Source organism: Anomalospiza imberbis, chromosome 1 (genome assembly GCF_031753505.1).
Source record: "Anomalospiza imberbis isolate Cuckoo-Finch-1a 21T00152 chromosome 1, ASM3175350v1, whole genome shotgun sequence".
Taxonomy (NCBI): Eukaryota; Metazoa; Chordata; class Aves; order Passeriformes; family Viduidae; genus Anomalospiza; species Anomalospiza imberbis.
In genome coordinates, this window is record NC_089681.1 from 13,810,834 (window position 1) to 13,823,210 (window position 12,377).

Consider the following 12,377-nt stretch of genomic DNA (forward strand, 5'->3'; position numbering starts at 1 on the left):
CCACAAACTTAAGAGTAGTGAATGACCTTAATGTACAAAGGGTGGTGGGTTCATATCCCAGATGAGCTTTTTAAATTGCCTGCAAAGTGGAAGCTACTTATTGAACTGCTTCTCCCTGGTGCCTGTACTTTATATGATTCAATAAAAGTAAAACTTAAGGAATGACATAAAAATCTGGCTAACATTAAGAGAAAACAGAAGGATAGAGGAGAAGCAATGCAGTAATGATGAGCTGATGTACAAGTATGACTTTGGATGTGGATGGAATACAGGAACTGTCAAAATGAAGTGAATGAACAATTTTACTTCATAGGAAGTAGGTAGCTGACTGCATTCCTCTCTTAATTACATCTGGCTCAGGATTAGCTGGGTTTTATTAATCCAAAAATTGTTTAAATATGTCCGGAGATTATTGCTGCATTGCTCAGTAGTTGATGCATCTCTAGCAAACCAAGGTGCCTGTAATTTGCAAGATGACCCTGAGAAATACTTGGTAGCTTGCATTATATTAGAGAAGCATTGTACAAGCCAGCCTGATTTTTGGGGTGGAGGGAGGAAGCAGGAGGAGATGTGGGGTGAAAGTGGTTTTTAAAAACCCCTTTTTCCATCTCTCCTCAATTCTGATCTACTCCTTAATCACTTCCCAGCTGCTTTGAGGAGTCCTGGCCATGCCCTGTCTAGGTCCTGGCATTTCCTAGCACAGAAGGTGTTACATTAGAAGATATGGGCCTTTTGGACCAGGTCCAGAGGAGAGCCACAAAACTGGTCAGAAGGATGGAGTACTTCTCCTCTGAGGAAAGGCTGAGAGAGAGGAGTTTTAAGCTAAAAGAGATAGATTCAAACTAGATATAAGGAAGAAATTTTGTTTAATGAGGGTAGTGAGACACTGGAACAGGTTGCCCAGGGAAGTGGAGATCTCCATCCCTGGAAACATTCAAAGTCAGTTTACAGGACTCTGAGCAACCTGAAGCACTGGAAGATGTCCCTGCTCACTTTGAAAAGGGTTGGACCAGATGACCCTTAAAGGTCCCCTCCAACCCAAACTATTCCATGATTCTATCATAAGGAATTAAATTGTGCAGGGGCAGGGAGTATTGTATGTATGCACAAACATAGTCATGTTCCAGCTGCTTGAAATGCATAAGGCAGGCAGGAATGTGTTGATAACAATAGCAATGACTAAGAGAAATTAATCATTGGTGCAGTTAGTGGAGAAAGACATGCAAGAGCCCATGTGAGGACCCAATGTATCTAAAGGTTAACTGAATCAGCACCAGGGCCTCATCACTTCATGGATAACCTAAAAGTTACAAAAAACCTATCAGCTATTGATACTTGCCCATAGTTACCTTAGGCTTCACTGGCTAAAATGAGGAGGCTTAACCTTCAACTGAATTCTACCCTGTGTCTCAGGAACTGCCAAACTAGAGTTTGATAGCTCTTTTAGAGGAGTAGAACACTAGGCCAAATATGTTAAGAAGTGGCTTTCTGCCTTTTTTGCTCAAGACAGAGTTGTTTCCTACCACATGGTTATAGAACAGTGGTGGCATAAGTACAACTCTGCTGTCACTAACAGACACACACCGGGCTAAACTGGGTCTCACAGCTGAAGCAGCTGAATGTCTCCACAATTATATTTATGACCTATTGGCACAGTCCTGCTACGTACATGATTTAACATACATGAGACTGCCACCCCGAGGCTCTTAATTCTTGAGGGTATTGCCATAGAGTACCTAACACAAACATGGTCACAGGCTGATTTTGTGAGGCTGAAGTGTTGCATGACCCAATGAAATACTTTGTTAGTTGTTCAGACCCAAATATGAACTCTGAATAGTGTAATCATTCCTCACCACGACCACTATATTTCAGGGCACACTAACCTTAGTTACATCATCCTATCTCCTAGGCTAACTTACTCTGAAAAAAAACTCCTTTCTAATATGTACCCCACAAATTATTCATCCTTCCCTGTAGCAAGGCACTGCATGACTTTTAAGGCAGTGATTAGGATGAGCTACATGAACACAAGAAATCATCTTTTGTTTTTAGGAGTCTGTAGATTCTTTTTTCTTTCCATTGCTTTTAGCTGTTAAAGGCTGGTAGTTTAAGAAAGACAACTTTAGGAAAAATATTTTGAATCACATAAAGTTTATTTACTTAGTAAAGTTATATTACAGTATGTACAGTTTCTATTTACATATACACCTTTCTAAGAAATGAAGCACCAAATGATACAGTTAGTATTTTAGAGGAATTTACAGATGTATTATTTTTGCATCCAAATAGTTATATCTACAGACACATGTGGATTAGAATCAAATTCTTATATAACACTGACTTCAGTTGGTTTTGGATTAGACTGCTAGTGAAGTTACCAAAGAGAAATTTAATTGCTGTCAGCTATCAACTTGCTGTGCTTCAGGATAAGAGATTTTACCCTATGTCATTTCCAGAGCTATGTGCAATCTTAATCCTCAGAGTCAGAGATATTGACAGAAGGTACTTTATAAGCCACAAGAACGTAACACTTCCATCAGTAAGATTTTTACTGTCATCAAAAAACAGTTTCATTAAAAAGAAAAAAGAACACTGCTGGAGTGTTTATATGTGGTATGGAAAGTGAAGTTAAGAGCCTGGAACCTTATGTGATGCAGTACCATGTATTCCTCAAGGAATACATTTACTCTCAAGAAACCCAGTCTTACACCCACTGAAACTTGCTGCATGATCCCCTTAACTCAAGGGGAAAGTCTAGCTGTTGGCTTTGTAATCTTTATGCCACCATCAAGAAAAAAAGAAGGCTCTGTCCAGGGTATAAAATTTCCTTCAAGTGAATAAAAGACATTTGGAGGGGGCATATGGAAAATGAGGTATTTAATAAACTATGGGGGAAAAAAAGCACCTAGTTTGAAAGACCATTCTGAAAAATATTTTAGAAGTTTCATATACGCAATTGTTACATTCACCTGATTGTAGGTCAAGTTTTGTATAAACTGCTTATACTTTCTGCGCTATCTAACTCATGCTTTTCATAATTTTGCTTCACTAGACGTGGGATCTAACGGCTGGAAGAAAACAACGTTACTCTGAGGACAGTTGTTGTGACAGACACAGGTGTTGATCACCATCATTGGTTTTTTCAGGGCTTTGCCCTGGGGGCAGCGGAACTCGACCTGGATGGTTTTGGTGCTGTGTGGGGTGCAGCAGCGCCCGTCGCTGCAGAGGCCGCAGTAACGGGGTCTGTACGTCTGCACACTCGTGCAGTTCTTGTGCTCATAGCGAACAGCTCTCACGGACTTCTTCGTCCGGATACATTTCTTCCCTTTCTAAGAGAAAGATGAAGAGACAACAGATATATCACTGCATAGGACAGACAGCATTTAACAACTGACATGCAAAGATACAGGTCTATCTATCAAATTTAAATTTGTTGTCTTTATTCATTCAACAGCAAGAAGACTCTGAAACTGCTTCAGTAGTTACCTACAGGTGACACCTGTAAGATCTACTTTGACACCAGCATGTTACTGGACCAGTAATGAAAGACAAATAATTAAAATCCACTCTTTTCATCTGAGAAAAGCCCAGTCTACATTCATTAAGAAACTATACTCTACTGTAAAACTTCTCAGGCTAGTGTAGTTCCATCAGAGAATCAGCAAGACAAATGAGCAAGTTACAGGATTAGGTTCAGGGGGAAAAAATGGGGTAAAATGAACTGAAAAAGTCATCACCCATTCCTGTGACTCGAGGCACAACCAGCTCTAGACATGTTATTTTTAACAAATGATTGACTAACTTGTCCTTGGAAGTCTTCAATGACAGCGACTCCACATCTGCCCCAGACAACCCCAAGAGTTCACTATTCTTACTGCCTAGTACATTTTCACTCATGTCTTAATTCTCAGTCTAAATTCTTAATTTGTTGTTATATCCTCCACGGACTCAAAGCAGGCTGCAATATCTGAATACAGATTTGAGAACACATCTCTCTTCCCTTGCATTCAGTTCTATCTGGTTTTCCCTAGATGAACATGTTTTCTAGACCTCTGATCATTCTTGTTATTTCTTCAACTCCTCCCACATGTTTCATCTCCTTTACAAAACACAGTATTTAAAACTGTAGAGACTGTTCAGCAAAGGCCTTAGAAATGCTTTCCAACACTCAGAGCATTACATAAATTGATTGGCCTCTTACCTAGCTACATGTTATTCTCCCTGACAGAAACACTTGCATAATGTGTAGCAATATAAAAGTCTTCTCTCTTAGATACAACTTTTTTTTTTTTTTAACATCAGAAATGTCAGTATTGGGTCTGCTTTGGGAAAAAAAAAACAAACATCATAAGGATTAAGATAGCATTTAATTTAATCAAGCAGACATTTCACACATTTCTCTGCTGTTCCAGATGCTCAATAGACTAGAAATCTAATATATCCATTCTGTAGCACTGCATCAACTCTGATGAACAGGGTACAGGTAGTACAGATGCATTTGTGGGAGAAGTTAGATTGTGTGATCTGTCAAGCTGCACATGCAGTACATGTGATCTGTCTGGGATGACTTAAATTATCATAGAATCATAGACCAGTTTGGGTTGAAAAGGACCTTTAAAGGTTATCCCATCCAACACCCTGCAATGGGACATCTTCCACTAGATCAGGCTGTTGAGAGCACTGTCCAGTCTGACCTTGAACATTTTTGGGAATGTGGCGCTGACCACCTCCCTGGGCAACCTGTTCCAGTGTCTCACCACCCTCATGGTACAACATTTCTTCCTTATATCTAGTCTGAATCTACCTCTTTTAGTTTAAAACCATTAGCCCCTGTCCTACCATAACAGGCCCTACTGGAAAGTCTGTCCCCACCTTTCTTGTAGGCCCCCTTTAAGTACTGCAAGGGGCTGTAGGGTCTCCCCAAAGCCTCCTCTCCTCCAAATTAAACAACTCCAACTCTCTCAGCTTTACCTCATAGGGGAGGTGCTCCAGTACTTGGTGGCCCTTCTCTGGATTGACTCCAGTAAGTCCATGTCTTTCCTGAGGACCCCAGAGCTGGACACAGTGCTCTGAGTGGATGTCACCAGAGTGGAGCAGAGGGGCAGAATCACCTCCCTTGGCCTGCTGGAGGTCAGCACAAAGCTACTGAGCAAACACAGCAAGTCTAATGCTTTACCAAAACCACTCAGCTTGCTGCACTTGTGTGAAAAGGTGCATTTATGTACAGTTGCATCTGGACTGCTGTAGAGTGTAATATTGCAACCTTGGAATTAGAGCTGAAGAGCTGCCTTGCCTCACTCTCTGCAGCATACCTTATCAGATGACTCTTCATTTTCACAAGGTCTTATCATGCAAAGCCGTGTCTGTTTCACCATTTCACACTGTTGATTCCTGTTGGTAACACGGGTGGAAAAGCCCATTCCACAGCTCGTGGAACAAGCACTCCATTCTGTTGTCTGCTCAATACAATTGGCACTTGAATCTGACACAGTCCCGAGTGTGGCCTCTTGCCTGTAGGCTGGAGACAAAACCCCACAGAATGTTATTACAAGAAAAACTCACATGAAACCTCAATATCTAATTGAGCTCTGTCATATCTGGGAAGGAACATGTGAGACAAAACAAGGTTCAAAATGCATGCTTTTGACAGGATTTAGAAATTTGAAAAGCTGTCTTTTTAGGAATCCTGAGTATCAACTTCCTACATCTAAAAAAAAAAAGCCCCAAAGCAGAAAGATGCATATCAGTGTAATCAGCAAAGCATTTAGATTCTGTTCACTCAAGTCCACAGCTGGAAGAATTACTGTCGACTTTTAAATCAGTTTAGAACCCTAACAGATTTTTATTCTTCACTCTTTCTAATGGAAATATGTCACAAATCAGTTCTAAAGCTATGTCATAAAAATATTTATATTAGGTTTGACTTGAGAGAGGCTGAATTTTTTACCTAAACTAATAAACAGAATGGAACGAAAATCCTTTTACTCCTAAGAGTCATAAAGTCACGTCATCTTGTCAATTATTGACAGCCTACAGCCAGGGTGATGGTGGGGAGGCAGGAGGGAAGCCATTTCCAGGAGCTATCACAGGTACTTAAAGCCATGGCCACGTCTGACCATTACCCTGCCCTCCTGGCAGGGTAAAGCTGCACTGTGCAAATATTGCTGAGGTACAGTTTGGTTCACTGATTAGCACAGGAGCAAACAGGAGGAGACAATACAACTGAGCCCTCAGTCACAGCTCTTGCTGTTAAGCTCCTCTACAGCAGCCTTCCTGCCTTTTGAATGGCAAAGATCCAAAAAGGTGGCCTCCCAAGAGGGATGGCCATTGCTGAAAGAATGCAGACAATTCATCTTTAGGCATCTTATAGATTAGCCTGTCACCATCAGACAAATCAAAGAAAAGGAAAGGTAATAGAAAAGTGTCAAACTTTTTGTTTATACCTTATGTGCTATACAACTAACACTTCATAGCACACTGAAAAGCTACTCCAGCTTTTCTTCCTCAATCTTTTCTCACTTGTTTTTGAAATGGATTAGCTGAGTTTTGGCATAACTAACTGCCCAAGATCACAAAGAGCAGTGACTGGAAGAGAATGCAGTGCCCTCCACTCTCGGAAGAAAGTTATGAAAATTCATGTTGAACTAAAGAGTATAATTTAAAGGGGATGGAGACGTAATTCAGTACAAAAAATGAAAATAGGGAAAAACTGAAAAAGGGGAAAATATTATCTAGCTTTTTTTAAAAGCCTGAGTTCTGCACTTTGGAATGGGTTGAGTTTTCTTACGAATCTATTCATTGTGTTTATAACCACTGCCTCTACAAGTACTCTGTAATGTTTTTAATGCCATCAATAAACATGAGCACTCTATCACAGACAGGCTGGAATTCACTGGCATTTTAGCTACCATGCTGACCACTCGTAAGAGCTGCAGAATTCAGTGGGGAGAAGGTCTCTTGTAGACTAAACTGTTATAATAGTATTTATGTTGTCACATATTCTTGCAGAGCAACTAGCAAGACTGCAGGGCTTTTTTTTTTTTTTTCCCTTGGTGTGGGAATGTTTGGAGGATTAGGACCTTGTCCTTGTTTTCTTCTGGTCACAGAACTAATGTGTACCAGATAAACAGAAATTTAAAAATTGGGAACTACATTAATTAACTTTTAAAACTGCTATGCATATTCATCCTCTGAATCTTTCTTTTACCTGATGAGATCTGCCTTTATCATAACCACTAGCATACTAGTCACTCTATGTCAGAAAAAGACCTGACCATACAAGCAGTATGCCTTAGATCTGGCAATCCTGTGGATATTTCCACGATGATATCACCTCCTGCTCACAATGACTATCATAAGTAATTTTACTTTCCTCACCAGCCATAGCAAAACCTCCCAAAATCACTTCATCGTCAGGGTCGCAGACCCACTTCTCACAGCACTCTCCAGGGACTTCGACTTTTCTGGGGAGGGGGCAGTCGGGGCCGGGGAGCAGCAGGTCCAGGTTGCAGCGGGGCAGGCAGCCGATCTGGCCGTCGCGGCAGGTGCACTGGTACTTGCAGCTGGGCTGGAACGTCTCCCCATTGCGATAAATCATCCCATCAAACACGCAGTTGTCTCCCTCCAGCACTAGTGGGAAAAGGGGAGGCATTTCGCAGAGGCAGAGGGCACTCGGACAGTCCCCGGCCCTCCCAGCCCCTCGCCGTCCGCACTGGCACCTCCCGCAGCATCGGGGGCAGCGCCGGCGGTGCTGAGGATCGGCCCCTTCGCCGGAGAGCAGGCGGGAGAACCGCGGGGCAGCGACAACCGCGGCGGACCCCGCGGCGGGCGCGGCCCGGGGAGGGTCTCCCCGCCGCCCCCCGAGGGCCGCCACCTACCCATGCAGATGCCGGCGGCCGCGCCGTCCTCGGGGCCGCGGTCGCAGTAGAGGCCGCTGCTCTCGTCGCAGGGCAGCAGCGCGGAGCAGCGCTCGCCGCGCTGCCGGGCGCACACCAGGCAGCAGGAGCAGCCGTCCAGCACGGCGGGCACGCCCGGGGCGCAGCGCGGCGGCTCGGCCGGGCAGCGCCCGCCGCACGAACGGGGACACGCCGGCTCCCGGCCGCTCACCTGCGGGGACAGAGCGGCCCCGGGGGCCGGGTCACGGGGCCGGACCGGCCGCCCATTTCCCCCGGCCGCCTGCCCCACCGGGTGCCCCGCACTTGCCTCGCACGGCCGGAGGAGCAGCAGCAGCAGCAGCAGCAGCAGCCGGGCGGGCAGGTCCCGCCCGCCGCCCGTCGCCATGGTCTCGGCCGCCGCCTGCCCGCCGCCCGCTCGGCTCTGCCGGCAGAGCCATTGCAGCCGCTTTTATAGAGGCGGTCGGGGACCCCCCTCCGCCACCACCCCCGCACGGCGGGCATCGCGGGCCGGAGGCGGAGAGCTGGAGCGGGAGAGCTGGAGCCCGGCCGGGCCCTCCGCTCCCCCCGCTCCCTCCGCCACCTGCCCCGGCGGCGCCGAGACGCTGCCCTGGCCCTGCCCGGCGCCGGGCGCGACCCCTCTGCCGGCGGCGGTGCACGGAGCGGGGACCGGAGCCCCGGGGGCAGAGCCGGCCCCTGCCCGGGGGTAGGGCTGGCCCAGTGCCACCCAGTGCCCTCGAGGCGGCTGCTGCCCTCAGCCGGTCCCTAGGGCCCCTTCCCGTCCCGTGTGCCCGCAGCGTCCATCCCGGGCCGCACGCCGAGGGGGCTCGGTGCTGCCTCGCAGCTCTGCGCGGCTGCTCCGCGCTCTCCGGCACCGCCAGCCTGGCTGGGCAGTGCTTGGCGCTGGAGACCAGCCACCCCAAAGCCTCTCGGGGCTATACTGCTCCTGGCCCTGGCATTGAAGTGTTTTGAGCTTGGTGGGCACTGAACTCTTCACTTTCGAGTCACGGGCACTGTTCTTTACTAGAGAGGTGCAGGTGTATCAGCTGATGAGAGACAGATGTTGCATAGGGAGTCCTCCCTGCTCTGCGCAACTCAGTGCGTTGGAGTGGTCACAGACTATTCAGTTCCTACATGGTGTGTGCAACCGCAGGGGATACAGCGCCAGCAGGCCTGGCCTCAGGAATGCTTTGTAGAAGTAACTCCAGTGCTCTGTGCTGTTATTTTAGCATGTGCAGGACAGATTTAGGGCCAAGTGTACGGGAGACTAAATCTGTTAACGGGTTTTACTCAGCAGGAATTGCCTTCTGCCTAAGGCAGGCCTTCTTGGTCTATACAGATATCCTATACAGATATTCTTTATCTTTAGTTGTCTGAGACAGATAATATACACCGGATTCTGTTATGGCTTGTTAAAGAGAAAATATTTGAAAAATAAACAAAACTTGTCGACTCACTAGTGAAAACAAGATGTCTTTTAAGTTTAAGACATGACTGACACAAGTAATACTCATGAATTTACAAGGCTACTGTAGCTCTATACCAAAGCAAAGCAGAACACCAGAAATGGCAAGACAGAAGTTTTGGTTTGGACAAAAGTGACCATTGCTTTCTTGATGCTGAGCGGCAACAGCAGGGTTTCTGGAAAAGCCTGGCATTCTGGGGAAAGCAGAGGCACAAACAGCATGACCAGCCAAGGGGAAAATTGGATTGTTCAAACATTATTAGCAGCTTGGCTAGGAGTTTGAGGTTATTTAAGTCATCCACTGCCTAACAGGCCATTTTGTCTTCCTTGTCTCATTTTTTTCTCCCTTGATTCTTTTCTTCATCTCTGACTTAGGCAGTCAGTGCAGCCACTTTTTACAGCACCTTGCTTGTGAACAGAATAACCAGTGCTCTTGGCCAGGCATGAAGATTTGCTGAAAAGAAGCAAGGCTGTTTCTGTAGTTTTCCCTGTAAGCCAGAGGGCACATGCAAGACTTGTTTTTGCCCATCTCGCTGTGGATGAGTCTGCAGAGGTTTTCAATGCTGGTAATCATTCACAGTCACTGAAAGTTTCCTTACCTTTCAGTAAGATTACTTCATACCACTCTTAAATATCTTCTGGTGTCTATAAAAACGTTTCACCACATAAAACTGCAGAAAAAGTCAAAGAAATGAAAAAAGTATTTACCAGCATACTTAATTTGGAAAAAAAACCCCTCTTTTACTTGTGTTTAATAGATTTATTAAAGCTGTACTTATTTATGAATACTCTATTTGTTAATGAAATGCCAGTTATGAAAATGAGATTATTCTGCATTTTAGTACAATAGGACCAAATATCTTTTCCTGGGTGTTTCAGTTCCTCCATGCATAATTTCTAGTCCGTTGAACTACCAGTTCTCAGATGCTGGTTTATTTTCCTAACTGTGAATTTTTTTGTTTGTACTTCTCTTGAAACTTTTTAAAGTGTGCCATACATTTCTTATCATATGAAAGCAGCCTTTGTTACTTCTCACAGAGTAAAATAATGATCAGTGGAGGGGTTTCATGCTGGCTTAGCTGGCAATGAATAGCATTTATTCATGATACAAAATTAGTAAGTACAAATAAATATTTTAGTTTCTCTGTGTTTGCTTTTTTAAGAGAACTGTACAAAGTGAGTTAATATTTGGGTTGCCACCTTGGCTGTAGCTGTTGCAAAGAGTAATCCCTCCGAGATGTAAAGAAATTAACCTCTGTTCTTTGCTCTGCAGGGAAACACTGTTGGAGAACACTGTTGAGAGGTGTAAGTTCAGGAACAGAGCCCAGCAGCAGAATTTCAGGATTAAGAATATACTTAAAGGTTTTTCTGCACTGCCAAAATGCTGGAAAAAGCTGTTTCTAAAAGACTGGGAACAGAGTTACAAATAAAACTGGTTCAACTATTAGAGGGTTTCTGGTATAACTATCCATAGGTGTCATCCATAAGCATCACAAAAATTCAAGCATTCATAGTGCTATCCCTCTTTTTAAAGCCAGCTGCCTGTGAAAGTGACTGCTTCACAACATGTAGATCCACAAAATTATCTTCCATTGTTTGTGTATGGCAAGCAATGCTATTTTTAGAGTACAATTGTCATAAACATCATATCCTTCTCTTTCTCCTTCTGCTCTTTTGTCCTACCATGTTTTATCGATACAAATATAAGGTGGATAATTCAGCACTTGTCCTGCACTGTTTAATAAATAATGCCCTTTCTTGTAGTCTGCCCCATAAATGGCAGTATTTTTCTAGAAAATATTGCAGGTTTCGGTTTTTAGCTATCCCTTTCCAGCCACAGCTGACAGCTGCAAATTCCTAACATCTGTTGGCGTTACTGATTCCACACATGAGCTGCATGTGGAACTGTCCTTGTTACTGAGAAAGGGAGTTTATCGCTGTGTGGGTGCGACTAAGTGGTTTATTCCGCAGCACCCCGGCAGTCAGGGCGGGGGTGTGGTTTTGGCCGGAGAAGCCAAGGATGAGAACGGGGCGTGCTCCACCTGGCCTGCCCCTCCAGCGGGAAGGTGTCGGGATCAGCCCCTCTGCCGGCAGCGCCGCTCCTTGTTCCGCTCCTGGGGGCTGCGGCTCCAGCTCCTGGTGCTGAAGGACAGCAGCCATGGGCCCGGGACACGGCTCCGAGAAGAGCAGAGCCAAGCGACTGGTGATCCTGTCGTGTGTGCTGTGACAGGGACAGCAAAGGTACTGCCGGCACTGGGATCAATATGGGCATGGATGTTCTTGCTGAATAAACCGGGCCGGTGAACTTTCCCTGTAGTGCATGCACTGGACCCAGTGTCTTCCCTCTCCAAAAGACATCCTGCTTCACCTGAGAGACAGATATTCCAGGAAAGCAACTGGTTTATTCAGTGATTACCTCTGCTAACCCTGACATTATTTAAAGTAGGATTTGAGTTCTAATTATTTATAATGTTATTATCAGAATGATTCCCACAGACTTAGTCATGGTTGCGCTTTTGAGATGAGAAAAAAAATGTATTATCCTTCTGCCAATGGAAGAATTTTACTAGTTTTTATTTTTTACAGTATTTTTTGTGGTGGTCTACAATTCCACTGAAGTTATGCTATGATATTGTGAGTTTTGCAATAGTAAGAGTTGTGCAAACGACAGTGACTTGGATTTTACTTTTTTGAGATATGCCTTCTGTGTCATCCATGAAAGAAAGAACGGCTTTAGCAAATAAGCAATTTGAGGGAAAATGTTGAAAGTAAAATACTTTAGAGCATTATTTTCAAATATCTTACATTATTTTAAAGTATCTTAAAATATTTCTGGAATGAAACAGCATTAAAAATCAAAACATTGTTTTGAAAATGTTGGAGTTACTTATGTGGGGATGGGGAGTTGCATCACTGAGTCAGACAGTTCTATGTGCTCAAAAAAAATTCAGTAGAAAAGTTCCAGTTTCTTCTTAAATGCATGTTCCACCAAAAAAGTTTCTTTCCTCCACACCTAT

General features: G+C 44.6%; 1 protein-coding gene across 1 annotated transcript; it reads right to left on the reverse strand.

Moving 5' to 3' along the window:
- Positions 1 to 2,135: 2,135 nt before the first annotated feature.
- CCN3 (cellular communication network factor 3) lies at positions 2,136 to 8,301 on the reverse strand. The gene is made up of 4 exons (XM_068182321.1): positions 7,881 to 8,301; positions 7,381 to 7,632; positions 5,316 to 5,521; positions 2,136 to 3,332 (listed from the first exon to the last, which is right to left on the reverse strand). The coding sequence occupies exons 1-4, from the start codon at positions 8,281 to 8,283 to the stop codon at positions 3,036 to 3,038; spliced, it is 1,158 nt and encodes a 385-aa protein (XP_068038422.1). The 5' UTR covers positions 8,284 to 8,301; the 3' UTR covers positions 2,136 to 3,035.
- Between the last annotated feature and the right edge of the window lie 4,076 nt (positions 8,302 to 12,377).